This window comes from Loxodonta africana, chromosome 2 (genome assembly GCF_030014295.1).
Source record: "Loxodonta africana isolate mLoxAfr1 chromosome 2, mLoxAfr1.hap2, whole genome shotgun sequence".
Classification (NCBI taxonomy): domain Eukaryota; kingdom Metazoa; phylum Chordata; class Mammalia; order Proboscidea; family Elephantidae; genus Loxodonta; species Loxodonta africana.
The window spans coordinates 203584956-203611420 of record NC_087343.1 but is presented as its reverse complement, the minus strand read 5'-3'; the positions used below and the strand labels follow the sequence as shown (position 1 = coordinate 203611420).

The window sequence follows — 26465 nt, the reverse complement described above, 5'->3', positions numbered from 1 at the left end:
CCCTACAGCTGTGTGGCCACTCCTCAAGGGCACCGGCTCACCCTTCTGCTTGGAACATCTCCCCTCCTACCCTAGTCTGGTTCCCTCCAGTTTGTCCTTCAGCTCTGGGCTCAGGTGACGACTCCTCCCAAGAGGCCTTCCCTGACCCACCCCAACCAAAGAGCCCACCCTGTTCTTCCCACCTGCCTCATCCTCACTCCTGACAGGGACAATAAACATTATTGTTACATAAACTATTTTATTTAAATAAAACCAGAAGCAGACCCTCTCTCCCACACACACCTGCACATGCATGCACACACACACACACACCCATGTCCTTGTTCCTTTTCTTCCCTCCACTCAATGGCCACCTCAAACCTGTGGTTCTCATTATGACCATCCTCCCTCAACCAGAAGGCAGGGAGACACTTTCCATGGAGATGCCCTCCAAGTGGAGGAACAGGACAGGCCGACACACACTCTCTCATGTGCAGAGCCTGCTCTCCACCTTCCTGTGGTCGGACAAGGGAAAGGCCTGGCTCTCCCAAAGCATTCCCATCCTGATGTGGCTTCCCCACCTCTCCCTCTTGGCAGCCTGGAAGCAGCACAAGGCACCTGGGGTTGCCTGTGGAGGGCAGGGACCCTGCACCCCAGGCAGATTCCTCCCTGCATCAGGTGAGGTAGGAGGCTGGGCAGCCATGCTTGAATACTCCCCAAGGAACCTTGGAGGAGAAATTGTCGAGTTTGGGGAAGAGCCAGGGAGAGCAGTTGAGCACCAAATTCCCTAACTCCACCCTGCAAGAGGGTGCTGAAATTCAGTTCAGCAGCCTTTACCCAGAAAAGGTAAACCCCACTCCCCAGCAGGGAGGTGAGGGCCGGGAATGGCGGGAGCCTCCATTATCAGGACCTCATTACATCTTCATACCCCCTCCCCAACATGGATCCAAAGGACCCAATAGCACCTTTGCAATCTGAAGGGACCCAGCCGAGCTGGGGAAACACCACAAGCACGGAAAGCCAGTGAGGAGTTGGTGTTCCCTACACTGATACTGGGGTTGGGTTTCCTCTTCCCTGACATCGTCACCCTGTTAAATCCTGCTTTGGGGCACACGGGCCAGAGCCGCTAAAGTAGTGAGAAGCAAGCGCTGAAGGGAAGGGGCAGTGTTTTCAAGGGAGGAGTAGTCTTTCTTACAGGTTATACTCTGGGCAGTTTGGGAAGACACAGGCGCAGGGTTTCCAAGGGGACTCAGTAGTGTCCCCGGGGCCACCTTAGACAAGTGCCTGAGAGGTGCCTATCTGCACAGGCTGGGGGCAGTGAGGGCAGGACTCAGGCCCACCACACCTGCTTCTCTGATGGGCTTCCCTGTGTCTTCTAGACCAAGTTCCCTGACAGGGAAAGTCTGGAAGAATGGAAGGAGGGGTCAGACAGAAAGAGGAAAGCAAAGGGTATGAGATAGACAGACAGAAACTAGCAGGAGAACAAGACTTCTGGAGGTAAGGCAAGGTGAGAGCTGCCACCTGGGGAGGGGGCTGTGAGAAAGCCATGACAGACATAGAGCACTCCAGACACAGCCAACCTCTCAAAGGGAAGCATTAGAGAAGATGACCTGGGGAAGGGTGGGCCCCAGGAGAGGGGCCCCTGAGTGGGACGGTGGTCTGAGGATGACAACTACAGGCTGACACTGCGCTGGTGGCGGCCCCCACGGGCCCCATCACTCCCCCGGGGCCCCCCGCTCCTGGGCCCCAGCTCCTGGCCATCCAGGCTGGTGTGGTCCGAGAGGCCCCACAGGTGTTCCACTGAGTCGCACTTCTGCAGGTCCGAGGCCACGGTGCGTAGGCTCAGCAGGCTCAGTGTGTCCGTGTCAGGGCCTGGGCCAGGCCCCAGACTGCCCCCCTCCTCCAGCCCCCCACCCTCAGCCCCCTCAATCCCGCTGTCCCCATCTTCACCACCCTCAGGCCCAGCCTCAGCCCCCACAGGGGAGGATCGACGTGGGCCTAGAGGGTGAGGAGGCAGGCCCCGGCGCCGGGCGTGAATCTGCTCGCTGATCTGTTCCAGGTTCCTCAGGGCAACCGAGTAGCGGGTCTTGGCCTGGGCCACCTGCTGCTCCAGCTCTGTCACCTTAGCCTTGTGCTCCTGCAGAGGGTGGGACACTGTGAGGTGACCCCTGGAGCTACCCAGGTCCCATCAGCCCCACTCAGTACTCGGCACTGAGGTGTTCATAAGCCTCCTCTCCCAGCACCAATAGGAGCCCCACGCCCTCCATCCCAGCCGCCCTCAGCACCCACTACTAAGTTCTCACACTCCTCTCCCCTACTGCCGCAGTGGTTAAGAACTCAACTGCTCACCAAAGCGTTGGCAGTTCGAATCCACCAGCCACTCCATGGAAACCCTATGGGGCAGCTGTATTCTGCCTTATAGGGTCGCTATGAGTCAGAACAGACTCAGTGGCAATAGGATTGGGTTTTTGGTTTCATCAGCCACGAGGACACACAAACTCCACTGACAGTTGCCACACCCCTCCCTGACCTCACCCTTCCTCCCTTCCCCTACCTTTCTCCCAGGCCCCATCCTCACCTGCTGCTGCTGCTCCTCCTCCTCCTCTCCCCATTAACAGAGTGTGAGGTGAAGAATTAACTTTACCCAAAGAATTTGGCCTTTGTCTCCAGTATCTGGGAGGTAATCCTTAAACCCTAGGAATTTCCCAAGTGAATGGTGTGTTTCTCTTATTCATGGAGGGCTCCAGACCACACCTGAGCATGCTAATAAGATGACTCAAGGTGGGGGAGTGGTATCAACAGGATCTCCAGGGAGCAGAGGGTGATGGAAATTGAGTTCAATCCCACCGCCAACAAGTCAATCAATCACACCTACACAATGAGAACCCAATAAAAACCTCTGGATGCTGAGGCTCACATGAGCGTCCCTGATTGACAATGCATGACATGACAGGAGGGCGATGTCCTGACTCCATGGGGAGAGGACACGGAAGCTTCACATTTAGAAGCCTCCCAGACCTTGCCATGTGTCACTTGTTTGGCTTGGTGCTTATTTGTATCCTTTTGCTGTAATCAAATTGTAATTGTAGGTATAAAGCCTTCCTGAATTCTGAGTTGTTCTGGTGAATTATCAAACCTGAGAGGGTAAAGGAAATCCTGATGGCACAGTAACTAGGTGCTACTGCTGCTATCCAAAAGGTCGGCATTTCAGTCCACCAGGGGCTCTTTGGAAACTCTATGCGGCAGCTCTACCCTGTCCTACAGGGTTGCTATGAGTGGGAATCGACTCGATGGCAACGAATTCTTTGGTTTGGAGGGAGTAAAGGGAATCCCCAAATTTGTAGCCAGTTGGTCAGAAGTGAGGGTGGCCCTGGGGACCTACAAGCTTGTGGCTGGCATCTGAAGTCCTGGGCCGACTTAGCAGTCTAAAGGACTGTACCCTTAACCTGTAAAATCTGACCTAGCTGGATTGTTAGTGTCAGAACTGATCCTGCAATAACCATCTACCCAGCGTGGTTCCCTTTCCTGTGTCCTGGTTCCCACCTTTTCTATTGCTTACCTCCCTTCCTTAGCTGCATTCTCTGCCACCAGCGTATCCCTGGCCCCTGTCTCCCACTCCTGCAGTGTCACCCTGAGCACAGGTGCCACCACCACAGGCCTTGCACACCCCACCCCACCAGGATGGTGGCCCCACCAGAAAAACAGACCTGAGGTTTCCCCGCACCCTCCCTCACTTTCCCTGCACTCCCAGTTGTCCATTCTCCCTCCCCTCCCCACTCAGCTACCTCCAGGATCTGGCTGAACTGAGCCTTGAGCTCAAAGTAGGGGCGGCTCTTGCCGATGGCCCGCCGCAGGGTCTTCTGCAGGGCCTGGACCCGAGCCTCAGCCTGTTGGCACAGCCGCGTCACCCGCTGGTGTTCCCGCTCACCACGTAGCCGCTCCTCCTCCGCCTCGTTCACCTGTGTCCAGGTGGAATGGGAACACCCATTAGTGAGCTGGACCCAGTTTCCCTGCCTCTACCCAACCTGCCCATCTAAATGTTCTGTAAGAGGGAATCTGACCAGGAACACCCTCTGTGAACCACCTGCTGTTGCGGAGCCCTGAGAGCACAATGAGTTCTGAAGACACATGAGGGAATGGTGGGCCCGCGCACATCAGGAGACATTCATTCCACCGCTGCTGGATTTGTGGCCCAACTTCTAGGCCTTCAGTGCCTGCACCTCCTCACACACCTCTTCCTCGTGCTCCCATGCAGCGTCTGAGTGCTCCTGCCTGCCTGTACAACTCCACATTCAGCTTTGCTGTTTGCAAGACAGGCTCTGAGTGCCAGGGGCTGGGGTCCCAGGGAGATGGAAAATAGTCTCTCTGTGGGGAGCCACAACTCTCTGCATGGGGTTCTCCAGGTTTCCATACCTCAGGTGTGCACAATCTGGAGTCACATCCGAGCAGAGAGTAGGCAAGCGCTCTGACTGCCTGATTACACAAAGCCAGGACCAGTGGGCCTATCCATGCCACATTCTGAGCAGACCAACACCCAGAGCTCTGCCCTGCTCCATACAGTTTCAACACCGTTTCCTATAGGAGGCGCCAGAGAGAAACGATACATAAAACAGACTTTAAAAGCCAAGGCCCAGAGCTAACATCCTACTCAATGGAGAAAGACTGAGAGCTTTCTCATTAAGATCAAGAACAAGACAAGGATGCTCACTCTCACCACTACCATTCAATACTGTGGATCGGCTAGAAAAAAATAATAAAAGATATCCAAATCAGGAAGGAAGTAAAACCAACCCTTTTGGCAGATGACATGATCCTATACATACAAAACCCCAGTGATTCTATAAGAAGATATTAGAACTAATAAATGAATTCTGCAAAGTGGCAGGGTATAAGGTCAACACAAAAATCAGTCAGGTTTCTATACATCAGCAATAAGCAAAGCAAAAGGAAATTAAGGAAACGTTACCACTTACAATAGCATCTAAGAGAATAAAGTACCTAGGAATAAATTTAATCAGAAAGGTGAAAGGCTTGTACAAAGAAAATGATAAAACATTACTAAATTTACCAAAAGAAATTAAACAAAGCCTAAATAAATGGAAGAACATTCCATGTTCATGGACTGGAAGGCTTAACATAGTTAGGATGTCAATACCACCCAAGCAATCTATAGATTCAGTGCAATCCCCCACCAAAATTCCAACAGCCTTCTTTATAGAAATGGAAAAGATAATCTTCAAATTTATATGGAACAAGAAACTCCAAATAGCTAAACCACTCTTGAAGAAGACTAAAGTAGGAGGAATCACACTTCCTGATTTCAAAATATACTACAAAGCTACAGTAATTAAAACAGCCTTGTACCGGTGGCACAGTGGTTTAGAGCTTAGCTGCCAATCAAAAGATTGGCAGTTCGAATCCACCAGCTGCTCCTTGGAAACACTATGGGGCAATTCTACTCTGTCTTATAGGGTTGCTATGAGTTGGAACCAACTCTATGGCAGTGGGTTTGTTTGTTTTTTTAAGTACTGGTATAATAATAGCCATATAGACCAATGCGATACTACTTAAAGTCCAGAAACAAATCCATACAGCTAGGGCCAACTGATTTTTGACAAGGGCACTAAATAAGTTCACCCAATGGGGAAGGAAAAGTCTCCAATAAATGGTGCTGGGAAAATTGGATTTCCACACGCAGAAGAACGTTATCAGGATCCATGCCTCAAACCATACACAAAACCAATTCAAATGGATCAAGGTCCTAAATATGAAAACCAAAACCATAAATTAGAAAAAAATGTAGGGGGGAGGATGTGGGACTTAGTGTTTAGCTATAGATTATCAGATATGATAACAAAAGCTTGAGCAGCCAAAGATAAAATAAACAGGACCTCACAAAAATTAAATACTTTCATATATCAAAAGACTTTATCAACAAAGTAAAAAGACAACCTAGAGATTGGGAGAAAATTTTCAGGAACCATATATCAAATAAGGACCTTATGTCCTAAAAATACATAAAACTTCTATCACTTAACAAAAAGACAAACAATCAAAAAATGGGCAAAGGACTTGAACACAGTTCACCAAAGAGGATATTCCAATAGCCAACAAACACATAAAAAGACGCTCAACATCATGAGCCATTGTTGTTGTTGTGGTGTACCATCGAGTCAGTTCTGACTCATAGTTACCCTATAGAACAGAACAGAACTTCCCCATAGGGTTTCCTCAGCTGTAATCTTTATGTGAGCGGATCGCCAGGTATTTTCTCCCACAGAGCTGCTGCAGAACCTCCGACCTTTCAGCAGCTGAGCACTTAACCATTGTGCCACTAGGGCTCCTTAGCCATTAGCCATTAGGGAGATGCATATCAAAACCACAATGAGATATTACCCCCATTAGAATGACAATGATCAAAAAAAAAACCCGAAAACAATGAGTGCTGCCGAGGTTGTAGAGAAACTGGAACCTTCATCGATTGCTGGTAGGAATGTAAAGTGGTGTAACCATTGTGGAAAATAGTTTGGCAGTTTCTCAAAAAGCTGAACATAGAACTACCACATGACCGAGCAATCCCCATCTTAGGTATCCAACCAGAAGACACGAAGGCAGGAAAGCAAACAGAAACCTGTACGTTAATGTCCACTGCAGCACTTTTCACGATAGCCAGAAGGTGGAAACCACCTAAATACCCATCAACAGGTAAATGAATAAACAAAACGTGGTACCCACAATACAATGGAATACTATTCAGCCATAAAGGGAAATGAAGTTCTGATGCACGCGAAAATATGGATGATGAACCTTGAAATCATTAAGCTGAGCAAAGTAAGCCAGTTACGAACTGACAAATAGTGCATGATATCACTTAGATGAAACAAGCAAATATATAAAAACCGAAGATTATTAATGGTTAACAGAAGTGGGAGGGAGGGGAAAAAGGAGTTTTCATTTAAAGATCAGCACTGGGTTTATGCTTATGGTGGTAGAATATTTTGGAAAAGGATAACAAGAATGGTGTCACAACATGAAAAATGTAATCATTGTCATTGAATTGTAAATGTGGAAGTTGTCACGCTGATGAGTGTTTCTGGTGTGTGTATTTTCACCACAATTAAAAAAAAAAAATCAAAGAACATGGCAGAGCTCAGAAACAGTGAGTGGTCAGAGCTGAACATAACAAAACACCAGTGCTGCATCGGGAGCTTCTGGAGGGATGGATGTTTGTGGTTAGTGCCACGCCTGGAGGCAAAGGTTTGAGAAGAGTCAGGAAAGATGTTCTAAGTTAGATGAAGATGCAATGTGGGAAGCACTGGAGGCCAAACAGGACAGAGAAAGAGGACTAGGTTTTGCTAGAGACCGAATCAAAGTTGGGGGAAGGTAGAGTGCAAGAGCAAGAGAGAAAAAGGAGTGATGAAAGGGAAGCAAACCGCCTCAGCTTACCTTGCAGGTGGCGTGGTTGAGCATCTCCTGCCACGTGGGGTCCAGCCGGTTCTTGTCAGCCATGACACCCTGCTCTGCCACAAACACCATCTCCCGCGCGGCGTTGTGCATGCTCACGGCCCGCTCGTACCGCAGTGCAGCCTTCTGTGTCTCCTGCTGGGCCTGGGGGAAGAGGACTGTCAGGACCAGATACCCTTGAGGGGACCCCTCTGCCAGCCCGGAGCCATAGGACGAAAGGATGACATAGGCTTCATTTCCCAAACTACACTAAAGATCAATGCCAAAGAAGCAACATTCTACAGAGAATTTTTTTAAGAATAGAGATGAGGAGAAATAAAGATTAAAAAGGATGAAAATGACAGTGGAGGGCGTGTATGTAAAATCCAGCACTCTCAAAGGCTGCTGGCTAGGGAGGACAAAAGAAGCTCAGCACCACTCTGCCCAAAGGTAGTTAGCAACATGGATCAAGTCTTACAAAAAGTCCATCCCCTGGGACCAGCAATTTCACATCCAGGGAACTAGCTGAAGGAAGTAATCAGACAGGTGCTCAGAGACATATCACAGCATGCTTACCAGGCAAAACACGGAAAATACTCCCAAGTTTTCAATTACAAAGAACTGGCTAAAGGAACTATAGGACATGTAATATAAGGAGACATTCCTGGGTGATGCAACCAGTTAAGTGTTTGGCTGCTAACCAAAAGGTTGGTGGTTCAAGTTCACTCAGAGGTACCTCAGAAGAAAGGCCTGCTACTCTACTTCCAAAAAATCAGTCGCTGAAAACCCTGCGAAGCACAGTTCTACTCTGACACACATGGGGCTGCCTTGAGTTGGAGCTGACAAAACAGCAACTGGTTTTTTGTTTTTTTAATATGAGGAAGTGGGGCATTGATGGCTCATTGGTAGAATTCTTGCTTTCCAGGCAGGAGACTCAGGTTCCAGCCACCACCCCTCTGCCAGTGAAGGCTTGCATGCTGACATGATGCTGAACAGGTTTCAGAGGAACTTCCAGTCTAAAACAAACTAGGAACAAAGGCCTGGCGATCTACTTTTGAAAATCAGCCAATGAAAACCCTACGGGTCACAACAGTCCAACCAACGCATCATGGGGATGGTACAGGACTGGGCAGCATTTTGTTCCATTGTGCGTGGGATTACCATGAGTAGGGGCCAAGTCGATGACAGCTAACAACAACAATGTAAGAATATCTTATAAGCAGTTCTTAAAAATGATGGCATGCCAAATGTCCATCAACAGATGAATATGGTATATCCATGCAACGGAATATTTACTCATCCATAAATAGAAATGAAGTCTGGATACATGCTACAACATGGACGAACCTTGGAAACATGCTTAGCGAAATTAAGTCCGTCACAAAAGGACAAATATTGTTCGATTCCACTTATATGAAATCTCTAGCATAGGCAAATGCACAGAGACCAAAATTCATCATGGTTACTAGAGCCTGGTGGGAGGAGGAAGGGGGAGGTCACTGCTTAAGGGGCACTGAGTTTCTGTTAAAGGTGATAAAAAGAAGTTGAAAACAGGCAGCGGTGATGGTTACACAATATGGTGAATGTAATTAATATGGCTGAGTTGTAAACACAAAAAATGTAGACATGGAAAATGTTTTGTCATATATAGATTTATCACAATAAAAATGATGTCATGGGTGTGTATTTACTGACATGGAACCACGTCATCACGCTAAGTAAAATAAAGGAACAAAGAAGCATATATTGTCTAATCCCATTTAGGCAGAATATGTACCAAAATGTTTTTTAAAAAGTGTTTATCTGGGCACAGTGGTATTTTGGGTGATTTTAGTCTTATCTGGTTTTCCAACAATGAGCACACATTATGTACATAAAAAAAAAAGAAGTAGGGGGAGGGAGTGAAGGAGTGGGAGAAAACAAAGAAAAAATGCAGAAGAGACAGATGTGAACCAAAGGAAAGAGAAGAAAGAAGAAACAGGGAAAAAATGAGAATCACAGAACATTGGAGCTGGCAGTATCTGACATATCATCAAAGCTTGGTTCCTCACACACAGAAGACATATTATAAACATCAGCTGGGCTGAACCACCCCTCCACACCCAACCCCTGCCATTTTGTAGAGGATGAGCCCAAACATCACAGTGGTAAAGGAATCTCCTCGGTCCACAGAGCTCGACCAGCACAAAGCTGGGTCTGCACACAGTGCTCTGCCCTTTGGTATGGGATTCCATCTCACCCCCATGCAGAGAAAGAGGAGTCTAGGGCCCTGCTCTGTGTGCACCCCTCCCTGAAGACAGTCAGCTGGGCCATACATACCTCCTTAGCCAGCCTACGCGCCTCATAGTAAGGCCGGGCTTTCTCAATGCAACTCCCCAATTGGGAGCCCTGTGTGTTGAGCTTCCTCGCTGACTCCTGCAGGATCCTTCGATAGGTGGTCCGGGCCTCCTGGCAAAGACAGAGAGGTACATGGGCAGAATGAAGGCACATGCATGGATGTTGGTCCATTCTCCCTGCCACTGTATCATACTTGGAGGGTGAAAGCCCAACCCAAGGCTGGGAGAGAAAGAAGCAACACTCACGTCCAGCTGTAGCTCCACCTGGTTGATCTCCTCACTGGCCTGGTTCAGATGTTCTAGCTCCTCCTGTCACAGAGCGGCAGAGGGTTATAGCAGTCAGGAAGGACACAACCTCCCAGTGATTGCAGGGGCAGGCGAGCTGTGTACACAGAGAAAGCCCCCAACCCCACCGGAGGAAGTGGTGGAGAGAGGCACAGGAAAGGGAAGGAGAAATGAGGAGTACAGTATATGTTAAATGCCTTCTTGTCAGAGACCTCATGCCCAGTCTGTTGTCATCCTCACAACTCTACCTTTGTACTAGGGTTAAAACCCCCTTTTCAAAGATGAGGAAGCTAAGGTTCAGGAAGGCAGCTCTCTTACGCACACCGCGAGGAGGCAGAGAAGCCCCCACTCTCCCCATCAGACCACACCACCTTCAAAAGCACACCAGCCAGAGGGAGAGTGGCCTTGGAGCTACAGGTCTCTGCCCCAGACAGCATGACCTCCAGGCCAGGGCACAGCCCACTCAGCACACATCTGCTGGGCATTTATAACAGCTCAGCATCATGGAAGACATAACCAACAGGTGCTCAGTAGTGTGAGGAGCCCTCAAGGGCTGTGAATGGGTATGAAAAAGGGCAACAAGGTCATCTCCCTGGGCAGCAGCAGGACAAGGTGGGATGCCCAGAACACTTGCTCCCAAGCCAGACCTAAATGGATGTACACAAAAGCACCAGGGAAGGGAAGGGGACTGGGGAACCAAAGGGAGAGCAGGTGCTCCAGCAGGCAGGTTGGCGGATGAGAAGACCATTGTGGCTGGGGCACAGGGGAGGGGACATCAGGCCTTTTCCCCCACAGCAGCAGGGAGAACCTCAGAGCCTGGTGCCATCAAGTTTGCCGGCAAGACCCAGCACAGGGCGTGCATGCTGACCAGCACCTACACGTGACCTGCACTCATCAGAGACAACACAATCGCTTCTCATTCATTCGGCTGGTGATATGACAACCTCAATGGGCACTCAACTCCATGAGGTGGTCAGACCAGGATGTATAATCCCCCATTAATCATTCTATTTTTACGCCTCTTCTTGATGCTGGAGGGGCCCTGGTGGTGCAGTGGTTAAGCATTTGGCTGCTAACCAAAAGCTAGGCAGTTCAAATTCACTTAGCTGCTCCTTGGAAACCCAATGCGGCAGTTCTGCTCTGTCTTATAGGGTCACTATGAGTCAGAATCAACTCGACAGCAACGGGGTTTTTTTGGTTTTGATGCTGGAAAGATTTGAGTCAGCAAGTAAGAATATGGGAAACCAAGTCATATACATTAATTACCGTGAAAGAAAGAAAAAACAAAGGTGGAAACGTAAAATGGAACCGACTGTGCATTCCACAACACAGACCCTGCTTCGGGAGAGCCATTAATCTGGCTCTAAGTTTTCCAGAAACAAAGCTGACCAATAGAAATACGATGCAAGTCACATACGGATTTTTTTTTTTTTTACATATGGAATTTTAAATTTTCTAGTAGCCCCATTTAAAAAAAGTAAAAACAAGGTGAAATTATAACAATATAAATCTAAAATAATCAAAATATTATTTCAACATGTAATCAACACAAAAAATTATTAGCCACGTCTTTTGCATTTTTTTTCTGAACTAAGTCTTTGAAATCCATCGTGCATTTGACCCTATAGCACATGTCAACTTGGACCAGCCATGGTCCGAGCATTCAGTAGCCATATGTGGTGCATGGCTCCGTACTGGATCATGCTGGCCTAGAAGTTGAGGCATACTGGCAACCTGATTCATCACACAACCCCGTGTCCGTAAGGAAAAAAACAAGTTTTCAGGAGTGGCACAACCACTCTGGACTCAAAGGCAGGAGACACTGCTCAGAGGGCCCTACAGGAGGACCTGGGTGACAGCACCAACACCACCACAAGGAACAGAAGTTGGAATTTCGCAGCACTGTTCCTAAGAAGGGGCCCTGGTGGCACAGTGGTTAAGAGTTTGGCTGCTAACTAAAAAAAGATCAGCGGTTCAAATCTACCAGCCACTCCTTGGAAACCCTATGGGGTAGTTCTACTCTGTCCTACGGAGTCGCTATGCACCAAAATCTACTCAACCACAATGGGTATGGGTTCCTAAGAAGGACCATCACCATCAGCTGATGGGATCCCTCTACGGGGCCCTCAGAAAAGACAATCCCTTGTCAGGGTGAGAGGCAACATGATGCCAAGCAAATGTCCAACTTCCTGTGGCTCGACTTGATCCAAAAGGTATTTCAGACTACGCAGGAGGAGAGAGGACTCTGTCCTTTCGGCAGCCCCTCCTGAAGATTCTCTTTCTCAATCATTTGCATTTCATAGATATACAATGGATGATTTCCCCAAGGCAAATAATTAATAACAGAAGTTGGGTCTACATTCAGGACCTGACCCCTGATCTCACTTTTCTGCCACTGCGCTACTACTCCCTTAGGATTAAGGATAGCCCTGGTGGACTTCTTAGAGAAGACAAGGAATAATGTCACCTATGAAAACTGCAGCACTGGTAGGAGGAAATCGATCAGCTCAGAAATGCGATAAACACTGGTAGGGGAAGAGGAAAGAAGGGAGGAAAGGCACGCAGAGAGGCCACGCTGGGATGTTCATGTGGGCAAACCAATGTCCAGGATTGGATCATGACTCCGTTCCACAGCCCAAACTGCTTCCATCCCTACTCCCAAAGCTGACAAATTCATCAAAGGAACGAATAGCTCAGCATAAGCCATCCCACAGGAAAAATGACTTAATGGACTCTTGCTATTGGCAATGGGTTGGAGCGGCATCATCTTTTTATACAGGACTTACATCCCCAAAGTACCTCAAAGCTATTAAAAAGCCTTTTGATGATGTGAAAATCAACTTCCCAGAAAGTCAGGCTCACAAAGTTCTTTATAACAAGACAAGGAAATGACTGGAGGGTAGGCTAGGAGTGGGCTGGTAGGGGTAGCAGAGGCCGAGACAACCAGGCTGAAGCAGACCCGGGGCAAGGCTGGGAGATACGTTCCATTTGGCCAGCTCCCCCAGAGACTCCTGTTGCTCGGTGAAATGAAATTCTGAGTCAGCGCACATCATCCATCAACAAGCTAGTAGCCAGGTAGGGCAACCTTCCCAGAACACACCAAGTACATTCCCAGGATGCCAGGTCACTGAGCCAAATGCTTAGGGGCTAAGACTACAAATGCTCCTGCCCCACCTAGGATTCAAACTGATTCGAAGGATTCAAACTGATTGAAAGTGATTGTCAGTAAGTGCAGGGAAGAGGGTGCGTGGCCCAAGAACGTGGAAATGAAGGAAGTGAGAATCTCCTGTGGATGTCAACCCTGCACTTCTGGATGGGAACATAGAAGCTGCAGGTAGGACTTGACAATAACTTGAGTGTATTAACATGTCTAAGAAAAAAATGTGCCCATCACAAAGGAGCTAGGTAATCAAAAATCACAGAAGAGTAAATACAGGATCCACTCTCCTTCCTTCCTTCCCTCCTCTGGAGCCCTCTTGGAAAGCCAAGATCAATCTGGAGACCTCAGAGAACTGTGCTGAGGTCATGACACAGGGGACAGTCAGTGGCCTTCGCTGGGTGGATAGCCCACTCCAGGCTGGCTGCCAGCTTGCTTTCTTCCAACTTCCAGAGGGATCCCACCAGACAATGTGGGCACAGGTCTGCCTGCTTGCCAAGGAACCACATTCCCACTTGAGAAAGACCCTCATCCTAAGGGCAACCTCTTCTGAGAGCTTCAGAAAACACAGGAGTAGGGTCCCAGCCTTTGGGATATCCTTCATCGGGTAGACTCAGCCCTGGCTGCATGTTAGAATCACTTCATGTCCCACCCGAACCAGGAGAACCTACATGTCTGGGAGCAGCTCGGGAGTGAATGTTTTTAGAGCTCTCTGGAGGAGTTCTGATGGATCTATGTGCAGAGACCTACTATATGCATTGAGAATCCAGAAAAATGAACACCCACTTAAAGTGATGAAACACATTATCAAGGCAACATGGTCTTGGGTACTGTCAACACTAAAAAGGACCTCAAAAGATATACAACCCAATAACCTTCTTATCCAGAAAAGGGGCCCAAATCAAGAAGAGTTAAATGCGCCTTGCCACCTCCATGAAGGGTGCCCCTCACACCAGGGTCCCTCTCCCACATGGCAAGAAGGGCGAGTGACCACAGCAAGATGACTGCTAAATTCCTGCTGACATTGGAGCTCTGGCCTAGCCATCCAAGTGTCCTTAAATGAGGAAGGCCACTACAAGACCTTTCCTCCCTACTGCAACCCATAACGTTTTACAAAGTACTATGCTGTTTGGCAAGTACGAGAGGGTCTCATCTACCCCTCTTGTACCAGTAACACAAGCTTACTGAAGACAAGGTGAATCTTATGCCTTTTCAGCATATTCTAACCCTTACAGAGCCAGTCCAACAGAACTGTCTGTGATGACAAAATGTTCTATTTCTGCACTGCTGATACAACACCAGAGTATCTGCATTTTATAATTCATTTTAATTGACTTTTATTTAAGTAGCTACATGCGGATAATGGCTGCCTTATTGGACAGTGCCACACCAGAGTGGCTTTTAATACTATTGCCTTCACCTGTGGGGCACTGGAAAAAGATGTAGCAGATTCTTTTCTCTGGAGCAGGGCAAGGAATATTGCAGGGAGGAGCATGAGGTGAGTTACACAGTCCTCTTCCCCAAGGAACAGACAGGGGTCTCATTCCCAAAGTGCTAGCCATAAACTTTCACCAAAGAACAAGCAAAAGATTTTGTGAAAGAATCAGAGGATCTGTGTCAGTGCACAGCTGGAAGGTGTCAGGCAAATCAGCTTAGCTAATACTTCACACTGATGAGGAAACTGAGGCGCAGAAAGGTTATGTAACTTGCTTTAAAATCACAAATCATGGAGCTGGAGGATGCCCAAATCTCAGCCATGGTCGTTTTCTCTACAACTTGTTTCCTCAGTGGACCACAAATCCGTAGAATTAGCAGAAGAAACTGAGTTGTTCTCAATGCGATGCCCATGAAGTACAGCAGAAATAAATCACTGACTCATGCCAGAAAAAAAAGGATCGCCACAGCTTCATTATAAGCGTAGACATAGTTCAGGAGGAGCCCCCTACACATATCGCAGGAACCCCCACCAAAAGGGTAAGGGTGATGCCACCTTTGATTTCTTCTCCACTTGCTGGAGTTCTCCAGTAAAGGTTTGTTGACAAAAAAGCCCAGGAATGCACAACCTGAGACATTCTTGCTCACCCATACAAAGGGGATGAGTCACTTCCACATAAGAATCTTGGAGATGCTACTGGACCAAATGGCAGACTCAGACTCCCAACACTTAGGAGCAGCCTGGCCCACATCTGCCCAACCAGCTTTCCCAGGGAGCCCTTCCAGGCCAAGGCCTCAGAACACTGCATCCCAGCCTTGGCTGTCCACCTCTTCCTCACTAGTGCTCCTTGGTTTCCTCCACAAAGATCTGTCTGTCCTACCAACTAGACTGTAAACACTCTCAGGTTGTAAACCGGCTCTTTCATTCCTTTGTATACCCACACAACATCCTGAGAATCAAAAAAGTATAGTATTAAGGACTGACCATGACTGATACAGATCTATAGAACACACAGGCCAAAACCTGATGCCACCTTTAAAAGACCTAAAAGGTCTCATCCTTTATAACTGTAAAAGTCTCTGGGAGGCACTGATGACAGAAAAGAGAAAAAGATTTGATCACTCAGCCTCAAAACTGCCTCCCAGTCTCAAGTTACCTCCTTTCATAGTCCACTAGCACAGCCATCTCTGAGGGAACAGCCCCCTCTGCTTATCTGAAAAGGAGAACAACAGTTCTAAAGTGGACACTTATTCACATCACTGACCTAAATGTGCCTACATGGATGTGCTGCCAATGTGCTGCTTGCTTCTTCAGGGAAGCCTTCAGCAGCATACCCCAGGCATTCAGGCTGGGACTTTCTCTGCAGTCCCATCAGCACTTCAGCCACATAACTTTTTGGCACTTGTTATAGTACATGCAATGATTTGCTGACAAACTTGTTTTTCCTTTCCTGTCCCAGTGCACTGAGAGAGAATAAGTCTAACCCCTCATGAAAGTGGGATTCTGGGCTCCTTGTCTCTCCTCTCAGTCTTCTCACCTGTATTCTAGGATCCAGCTCTTCCTCCTCTCTCGGGGACAATTTGGTCTCACTGCTATTGCTTCTGCCTCCTCCAGGCTCCTCTTCCACTGGGCTCCTAGGGACTTCATCCTCAACCTCAGGCCGCAGCTCCCCCTGTGGGGTCTCCCTCCCGCCTGGAACCTGCCTGGGCTCAGCCATGCTGACCGGTAGAGGGCAGAGCCCTATGCACAAGAGGGGACTGACATGCTGGGACCAGGGCCCCAGCTTGGGGCTTTTTGGGCTCTGGGCAGCAAGGGAGAAAGGTTTCTCTTGTCAAAAGGCAGAAAAGGGGGTCACAGGAAGAACCTCACACTCGGTTGGAGGCTGAGATTTAAACTGACAGTGGGGTTCCTAGAGAGATGGCCTTGTCTGGGCAAAAGGCCTTCCTTCCCCAGGATAAGTCCACCAGGAGAGATCCGGAGCAAAAGCTCCAAGGCAGGGGGGAAGAGGGGTCTGGATCCTGGGCTGAGGCCTACGAGGAGGAGCACCATTCGGGAGGGCGGAGGCAGGCGCCTCGAAGCTGTGGCGGCAGATGGAGAGTAAAGGCTAGGCCTGAGCAGAGGCGGTTAGATGAGCGTCTCTGGGGAGCTGTAGGGGAAACAAAGGCCAAGTATATGGTCATGCCAGCATCAGAACCTCGGCCACCAGCTCCTTCCAACCCCTCAGCCTTTTAGGGACTCCACTCTCCTTCCTCCACACCTCCGTATTCCAACCAGCCCCCATCTCAACTTCTTTCCTCCCCCCTCAAGGTCTTTAGGTCCAGCTCTTCTCCCTTCTCCAGCCCCTCCCCCACCTGTGCCTTCCAGACTTCCCGCCGTGCTCCCACCCTCTCCTTCATTCACCTTCTCTTCCGCCCACCCCACTGCATCCTCGCCCCTCTTGGCAATTCCCCTTGTAAACCCCCTGCCCCGCCCCACCTCCTCTCCTCTCTCCAACCCTCCGGACAGCCTGAGCCTCCCGTCTCCAACTCACAACTAATCCAAGGCCCTACCCCCAGCCATCCTACATAAAACCCAAAAACCAAACCCACTGCTGTGGAGTCGATTCCGACAGCCAGGCGCAAAAGCCACTCTTCAAAACCTCACCTCAGTTTACCTTCCCGTGAGCCGGACTCTTGTGCTGCAAACAACCTGCCCCCTCCCTCCTCGCAACAAGCTGGCCCAATCAAATACGACAGGGCCCAGAGGAAACGGAAATACATCATCATTTAGCACTCTCCCCCTATCCACTCGCCCCTCCCCCCTACTCACTACAGCAAACCCGGCCTCGTCTGGATTCCCCAACATTTGCCCCCGCCCAGCCCTGCCCACCATTTTCCGTACAAGATGGTGTCCCACAGGATCAGACCCGCCAATGTTGCCTCGATTCCATTCTCCACCAAGCCTAAAAAGAAATTTTTAAAATGAGCGTGTTGTGATCAGAAAAAAATATTATGAATGATGAAAGTCAAGAGTCTCCAGTGAGTAGGGAAAAGTACTAGAAATAAAACATATTGAAGAGTAGCCATATAGACAATGCTGCCATATTGTTTTACGGAGTTTGAAACTCCCGGCAGCCGGAAAGTAACTTCCGGCCTTGCCAAGGGAAACTGGCAGCTGCGCCCGACCGAGCCCGGGGATGTCTACGTTCTGGTGTTGGGAAGTAAGGACGTTTTCCTGAAGTGACTTTTCTTACCCTATTGAAGTCAGCGGGACTCTTAGTAAGCTCTGATGGGTAAACTCTCCTTGAGGCCTCTGGCCAGCGCCATTGCCGCGGCTCGGGAGGCTGCCGCTCCTCGAGGCAGGCCCTCACACGCTGAAAGTCGTTTCAGTGGGGTCAGCAATTAAACTGTGAATATTAATTGGAAACGTAGTCAACATGAACTAAATACATGCACTCAGTGCTCAAAAGCCTTCGAGGAGGAGGGATTTCTTTTTGTTGCATGGCCTTGTGTGTCATTACCTGATTCTTAGTCTTAAGGACCCGACCTGGGCGGAGGACCTGGGCCAGGCAATGCCAGGACTGAGGGCAAAGACTTCAAGGTTGGACGCTTTATTTTTACAAAAGGCCTAGAATCCTCTGAACCAGATAAGGTTTGTCCGGAAGATAGAGAAGGCAAATGGAATGAATCCTTCGTTCCTTGGATCACCACGCTCCGACCCCTTGCCCCATGAGTAACATTAGAAAAAGGGGGGAGGGGGGAGAATTAAGGAATAGAGACAAATATATTCCTTCTAAAAGGTAGATTTTTTAAAAGAGTTTTTTTCCATAAAATTGGATACTGTATTATTTTTAATTTTAGAAGTGACTTTTCTCTAGTGAGTCAGCAGGGTCCTTAGTAATCATGTGTAAGCAGACAGCTCTGATGAGTAATAATGAGTCTTGTAGTACATTCCTTATGTTAAACCCGTTGCCATCAAGTTGATTCCGACTCACAGAGAGTGCCATATGAAACCAAAAACCTGGTTGCCATCTAGTACATAGCCACCCGATAGGGACCCTATAGGACAGAGTAGAGGAGTGGTTGATAGATTCAAATTGCTAACCTTTTTGATTAGCAGCTGAGCTCTTAACCACTGCACACCAGGACTCCAGTGCCACACAGACCATGAAAATTATATATAGAAGTCATAAACATAATTTATTTGTTCTCTACCAGCCAGTTTAGTTTTGGAGGACTGGAATTTCACTGTAATGACCCCTTCCTACTCACATCTGTCTACCCAAGCCTGAATCTCCACTCTTTCCTATTTTGCAGTAACCCAACACCTTACACATCATCCTTACTCTGGTGGCACATATCCCTTTCCCTGTGCATTCAATCTTTAGCAATCCTGAGCTCTGAGTCACCATGTATCTTTATTGGATTTGATGGGAAAATACCATGAATACATAAAATGTCCAGACTCCATGATGTCTCCACTGGCCTGAGACCAGATCTGATTTAATCATGTATAGATTATAATACCCTCCAACAGTTTTTCTGCTAGGTTTGGATACTGTTTTGGGTAGGATGAGGTACAAGCAGGTGGAGCTGTGTACTGGTTTAACCTAAGCTTGTTTAATTGAAGCCAGCATAAACCAAAACCTGTTGTCATGGAATCTGTTCCAACTCATGGCTACCCCATGTGTCACAGAGTAGGACTGTTACTGGAATAAGGTTCTTGCCTCTCACTGGTCAAGAAGGAGCAGGTAAGGCACATGGAGTTTTCCACAGGGGCAAAGCTGTATTGAAGAGACCTGCAAGCAGAGAGGAGGAGGGCCTAGAGCAATGCTTACCCTTGTCTCACAGAACAAAAGACAGGCCTGAGTTTTTAAAAGCTCTTGGGTGGGAAAAGATTCATGTTTATTCACAAACACGGGCAGGGATATGTTAACTAAGGTGCACATGCAGCAGCTTTCCAAGATGGTTTCTGTCCCGGAGGCCTCTGGGATTTGTAGCAGGACTTAATGGGGTGTCCTTCCCCAGATTCGATTCCCCAGCTGGGGCTGTAGTCCCTCACTGCCCTGGTGCAAGGTCACACATCAGTCACAGGTGGATGTTCTGTGCATGCTGCTGGGGCTGGTTTTCTCCAGCTGCTTCTGAAAGGCAACTTTAAAGAAATTTGTGGGCTATTTTTAGATACCCTGCCCCATTGTTCTGGGGAATGGCTTTGTTTCTGTGCCATGGCCCATTTCTTGTTACTTTGTTTGCAGATTTGGGGGCCCCTCTGTTCCTTGTCTTAATAAGTCCCTAGGTTCCACACCCAACCCCCATTACCTCCCTGATAGTATAGCCTATCTCTGTTTTATTTTCTTCTCCTCTAACGACACCAGTCTTTTTGCTGTTTCTCAAACAGGCACTCTCTGATCTCAGGGCCTTTGTTCCCTGTCTTAGAACTGCTCCGTAGGGTTTTCTTGGCTGTAATCTTTAAAGAAGCAGATTGCCAGGCCTTTGTGCAGTGCTGCTAGGTTGCTTCGAACCACCAAGCTTTAGTAGAAAATTCCAAACCTTTTGCAGAACACAAGGCCCTGAAGCCGGCATATACATAAATTAAAACTGCTCTAAAACAGACTGTTCAGTAGACCTTTATGGAACAATGGATATATTCTGTATCACCTCTGCAATACAGTAATCACCGACCACATGCAGCCATTGAGCACTTGAAATGGAGCTAATATAATTAAGGAACTACACTTTTGGTTTTACTTAGTTTAATTTTAGTAGCCACATGTGGTAGCGGCTCACTTACTGGACAGTACAGTTTTAGATCAGGTCTTTCCTATGTAATCTCTTCTGGGCGTATAATAATTGAACTTTTTCATGTTCAGTATAAAACAAATGCCTCTCCACTGTGACTTTTGTCTCAGTTCTAGTTCCTCACCTTCCATATACTTCTGCAGTCTGGCTTTTATTCCTGCCAACCCATTGAAATTGCAGAGATGATCTTAAGGTCATCCATGCTCTCAATATTTGCCTATGACTGACATCTGACACTGGATTACTTCTCATTTCTTATCCTTTGGCTTCTTTCCTGGGTTTCTTCTTATTTTTCTGGCCCACTGATTTATTCTTTCTTGCAGTTTGTGTTTATCGAGTGCTTACTATGTACCAGAATTTTCAGGTGATGATGAGAAAATGGACATTATCCCAGTTCCGTGTAGCTTATCGTCTGTGGTGCTCATTTTGTAAATTGGTGACCTTCAAACTAATGGACCACAACCAAGAAATATGTTTTACCTTGCAACCCACACATATGTGTGTACATATATTCATAATAAAAGTTTCAAGAAAAGGTCTTTACCCATCTTATATGAAAAAAAACAAAAAAACAAACCTGTCGCCATCGAGTTGATTCCAATTCGTAGTGACCCTATAGGACAGAGTAGCGCTGTCCCATAGGGTTTCCAAGGAGCTGTTGGTGGATTCGAACTGCCAACCTTTTGGTTAGCAGCCGAGCTCCTAACCGATGTGCCACCAAGGCTCTGTTATATGCAAAGCACAGTAATATTTTCTATACTATTTTTTAATGCTATTGGAGACCTAGTCCATTAATTTCATGACCCACCCACAGTTTGAAAACCCTGTCTTAAATGACAGTGTTCCCTAGGCTCTGATGTTAACCTCTGACCTGTCATGCTGCCCACCTTCCCTGAGTGTCCTGGACTAAGTGCATGGCTCCAGGTCCTAGCCAGGACTACTGCTCCTTCCTTAGAGCTTTGTCTCCACCCAGACTCCCCACAGATCACATCCTGAGATCTAATAGCCTCCCAGACATCACTGTCCTGTCCCATGGTTATCTCGCACTCACTAGATCTAAATCTGATTTCATTCTCTTTTCTCTCAATCGTGCTCCTTCTATATTTACCATGTTGGTGAATAGTTCTTCCACCCACCCATTTACCCTAGGGAGAAACCTAAAAGGCATCCTAAATACATCCTCCTCTGATCACTCTGCATCCCATTAAGTATCTCACATTTATCCCCTCCTGTTAATCTTTGCCACTGCTTTAGCTTAGACCTCCTGACTTCCGCCATAGGTAATGCACCTGAAGATTCTTCTAAATCAGCTCTGTCTAATAGAGCTTTCAGCTGTGATAAACAAAACCAAAAAACCAAACCCAGTGCCATTGAGTCGATTCCGACTCATAGCGACCCTGTAGGACAGAGTAGAACTGCCCCATAGAGTTTCCAAGGAGTGCCTGGCAGTTTCGAACTGCTGACCCTTTGGTTAGCAGCCTTAGCACTTAACCACTATGCCACCAGGGTTTCCTTCAGCTATGATAAACCAAACCCAAACCCACTGCCATCGAGTCGTTTCCGACTCATAGCGACCCTGTAGAACAGAGCAGAACTGCCCCATAGAGTTTCCAAATGATAGAAATGTCTATATCTGTAGCCATTAACTATGTGTCTCTCTTGAGCATTTAGAATGTGGCCAGTGGGACTTAGGAACTAATTAATTAAATAGCAATATGTAACCAGTGGCTACAGTATTGAACAGAACAGGTCTAAATGATCTGCCACAGATGTACCACCTCCCAGTCCCTGGTACAAATAGGCAACCAATTCCTGTTGACTAAGCTAATGAATGAAATACAAAAATATGAAAGCTATACAAAGGTGTTACCAACACCATCAATTACTAGATGGTATGACAAATCAATTTCACAGCTAAATTTTCATAAAATTTTATTGGAGACTTAATTTCCTTGCATAAGTACACTAAATTACCCTTATCATTTTAAAAGCAACTTAAAAAAAAAATTTCTACCACTAGAAACACCTTTTTATGTTCTTTAATTTTTTTTCAACCATCAGTACAATATTTAATAAAGACTACTATCGGTTGCTGATTAAACATATTAGTTTACTTAATTATAGTGACAGAAAGCAGATTAGTGTTTGTACAGATGGAAGGGATTACAGAGTGGCGTGCAGAAACTTGTGGGTGGCAGATATGTTCACTATTTTGATTGTAGTGAGGATTTCATGGGTATATACACATGTTAAAACTTTTCAGATTGTACACTTTAAATATGTGCAGTTAATTCACTGTATGTCAATCATACCTCAATAAAACTTTTTTTTTAATTCGGTTGACATTTTGTTCCAATAACGTATAACATAAAATCTACTAATAAATGTTAATGTATGGGACAGCTTGTATTACGAAAGATCCTGAATTATTTCTATCCTTGTTAAATCTGTTGCTCAACAAATTTAATAATAAAAACAGCAAACACTTATGCAGTGTTTACCTTGTGCTAGATATTGTTCCGAGTGATTTATATCATTCATTTGATCCTCACAACAGCCAATTGAGTTAATTTCCAACTTCATTTTACAGTTGAGTTGTCATTATAATACTTTGTCTCCTCAAGCTCCCCTTTGAAATCTTCTGTTCAGCTCTTTTACTTCATCATTTTTTCCTTTCACTTTAGCTACTCTACATTCAATAGCAACTTTTTAGAGTCTCTTCTGATATCTGTTTTGGTCTTTTCTTTCTTTCCTGTCTTTTTAATAACTTCTTGATTTCTTCATGTATTATATCCTGGATGTCATTCCAGAATTCATCTCCTTTTTGATCATTAATGTTCAATGCATCAAATCTGTTTTTGAGTTGGTCTCTAAATTCAGGTTCGATATACTCAAGGTCATACTTTGGCTCTTGTGGACTTGTTCTAATTTTCTCCAGCTTCAATTTGAACTTGCATGTGAGCAGTTGATGGTCTTTCCGCAGTCTGCCCCTGGCCTTGTCTGACTGATGGTACTGAGCTTTTCCATCGTCTGTTTCCACAGATGCAGTCAATTTGATTCCTTTGTATTGCATCTGGCAAGGTCCATGTGTCAAGAAAAGTACTTGCAATGAAGAAGTCGTTGGTCTTACAAAATTCTATCATGTGATCTTCAGTGTCATTTCTGTCACCACAGCCATATTTTCCAACTCTCAGTCCATCTTCTTTGTTTTCAACTTTTCCATTCCAATTGCCAGTAATTGTCAATGCATCTCGATTGCATGTTTGATCAATTTCAGACTGTAGAAGTTGGGAAATTCTTCAATATCTTCATCTTTGGACTTAGTGGTTGGTGCCTAAATTTGAATAATAGTAGTTTTAACTGGTTTTCTTTGTAGGCAAAGGATATTATCCTATCACTAACAGCATTGTAGCTCAGGATCAAATCTTGAAATATTCTTTTTGAGTGTAAACACACCACCATTCCTCTTCAATTTGTCATCCCCAGCATAGTAGACCATATGATTGTCTGATTCAAAATGGCCAATACCAGTCCATTTCAGATCATTAATACCTAGGATATTGATGTTTCGTTTTTGACAACTTCCAATTTTACTAGATTCATACTTCATACATTCCATGCTCTGATTATTAATGGATGTTTGCAGCTGTCTCTTCTCATTTTGAGTCGTGCCACAGCAGCAAATAAAGGTCCCAAAAGCTTTACTCCATTCACGTCATTAAGGTTGACTCTACTTTAAGGAGGCAGCTCTTCCCAGTCATACTTTGAGTGCCTTCCAACCTGAGGGGCTCATCTTCCAGCACTGTATCAGACAATGTTTTGTTGCTATTCAGAAGGTTTTCACTGGCCAGTTTTTTCAGAAGTAGACTGCTGGGTCCTTCTTCCTAATCTGCCTTAGTCTAGAAGCTCAGCTGAAACTTGTCCACCAAGGATGACCCTTCTGGTATTTGAAATACCGGTGGCAAAGCTTCCAGTATCACAACAACACACAAGCCACCACAGCATGACAAACCGACAGACACGTGGTAGATTTTGCACATAGAATCCTTCACTATTGCAACTCAAGGCTTGAATTTTTTCCCCACTTCTTTCACCTTGAGTAATGCCAAGTGTTTTCTTTGCTTCGGGTTTTCTGACTCCAGGTCTTTGTACATTTCATTATACCTTATTTCATCTTCTCAAGCCGCCCTTTGAAATCTTCTGTTCGGCTCTTTTACTGCATCATTTCTTTCGTTCACTTTAGCTATTCTACTTTAAAGAGCAAGTTTCAAAGTCTCTCTGACATCAATTTTGGTCTCTTCTCTTTCCTGTTTTTTCAATGACCTTTTGCTTTCTCCATGTATGATGTCCTTGATGTGATCCCAAACTCTTCTGGTCTTTTGTCATTTGTATGCAATGTGTAAAATCTGTTCTTGATATGGTCTCTAAATTCAGGTGGGATAAACTCAAGGCCGTACTTTGGTTCTCGTGTACTTGTTTTAATTTTCATCAGCTTCAGCTTGAATTTGCATATGAGCAATTGGTGGTCTGTTGTATAGTCAGTCCCTGGCCTTGCCCTGACTGATGATATTGAGCTTTTCCATTGTCTCCTTCCACAGATGTAGTAATTTGATTCCTTTGTATTCCATCCAGAGAGGTCCATGTGTATAGTCGTTTATGTTCCAATGAATAAGTCCTTGGTCTTGCAGAATTCTATCATGTGATCTCCGGTGTTGTTTCTGTCACTGAGGCCGTATTTTCCAACAACTGATCCTTCTTCTTTGTTTCCAACTTTTGCATTCCAATCATCAGAAATTATCAATACACCTTGATGGTATGTTTGATCAATTTCAGACTGCAGAAGTTGTTAAAATTCTTCAATTTCCTCATCTTTGGCATTAGTGGTTGGTATATAAATTTGAATTATAGTCATATTAACTGGTTGTCCTTGTAAGCATATGGATATTATCCTATAACTGACAGCATTGTACTTCAGGATAGATCTTGAAATGTGCTTTTTGACAATGAATGGAATACCATTCCTCTTCAATTTGTCATTCCAGGTGTAGTAGACCATGTGATTGTCCAGTTAAAATGGGCACTATTGGTCCATTTCCACTCACTAATACCTATGATATCAATTTTCCAGCATTCCATTTCATTTTTCACAACTTTCAGTTTCCTTTGATTCATATTTCATACAAACCATTTTCAATTACTAACCAATGTTTGCAGGTGTTTCTTCTCATTTTGAGTCACGCCACATCAGCAAATGAAGATTTTGAAAGCTTTACTCCATTCACATCATTAAGGTTGACTCTGCTTTGGCAGCTCTCCCATAATCATATTTTGAGTGCCTTCCAACCTAAAGGAGCCCTGGTTAGCACTTAGCTGCTAACCAAAATGTTGGTGGTTCAAAATCACCAGCTGCTGCATAGGATGAAGATGTGGGAGACTGCTTCTGTAAAGATTTACAGCCTTGGAAATTCTCTGGGCCAGCTCTGCTCTGTGCTATAGGGTAACTATGAGGTGGAATCGACTCGACAGCAGTGGGTTTGGTTTGGTTTGGTTCCAACCTGAGAGGCTCATCTTCCAGCCCTATATCATACAGTGTTCCTTTTTTATCCATAAGGTTTTCATCGGCCAACTGTTTTCAGAAGCTGATCACCAGGTCCTCCTTCCTAGTCTGTCTTAGTCTGGAAGCGCCACTGAAACCTGTCCACAATGGGTGACCCAACTGTTATTTGAAATACCGTTAGCATAGCTTCCAGCATCACACAAGCAACACACAAGCCACCACAGTATGACAAACTGACAGACAAGTGGTGATCTAAACCCCTAGCCCTACTTATGTGTCTTTAGTTGCCCCTCAATTGCAATGTAAAGCATGTGCTTGCTGTACATGCCCACAACCAATATTCTCCAATTTTACTTTCTGTTTGTATCTCTCTTAAACCACTGGCAGTAACCTCTGGCCAAATACAGTGGTCTTGATGCTATCTTAGTGCCTTTTGACTTAATCTAGCATTGAGCACTGTCCCCCACTTCCTCATGTGGGGTTGAAGACTTGGCCC

General features: G+C 46.2%; 1 protein-coding gene across 3 annotated transcripts; it reads right to left on the bottom strand.

Moving 5' to 3' along the window:
* Positions 1-218: 218 nt before the first annotated feature.
* SH3BP5L (SH3 binding domain protein 5 like) lies at positions 219-17387 on the bottom strand. 3 transcript variants are annotated; one of them, XM_023552521.2, is made up of 8 exons: positions 17279-17387; positions 16173-16781; positions 10005-10067; positions 9742-9870; positions 7426-7587; positions 4393-4554; positions 3765-3938; positions 219-2116 (listed from the first exon to the last, which is right to left on the bottom strand). In XM_023552521.2, exons 2-8 carry the CDS (start codon positions 16350-16352, stop codon positions 1652-1654), a joined length of 1335 nt encoding a protein of 444 aa, XP_023408289.2. In that variant the 5' UTR covers positions 16353-16781; positions 17279-17387; the 3' UTR covers positions 219-1651. The 3 variants fall into 3 exon arrangements, with proteins under 3 accessions (XP_023408289.2, XP_064135407.1, XP_064135408.1); XM_064279337.1 differs by having other exon boundaries at positions 17224-17295; XM_064279338.1 differs by lacking the exon at positions 4393-4554.
* Positions 17388-26465: the final 9078 nt, after the last annotated feature.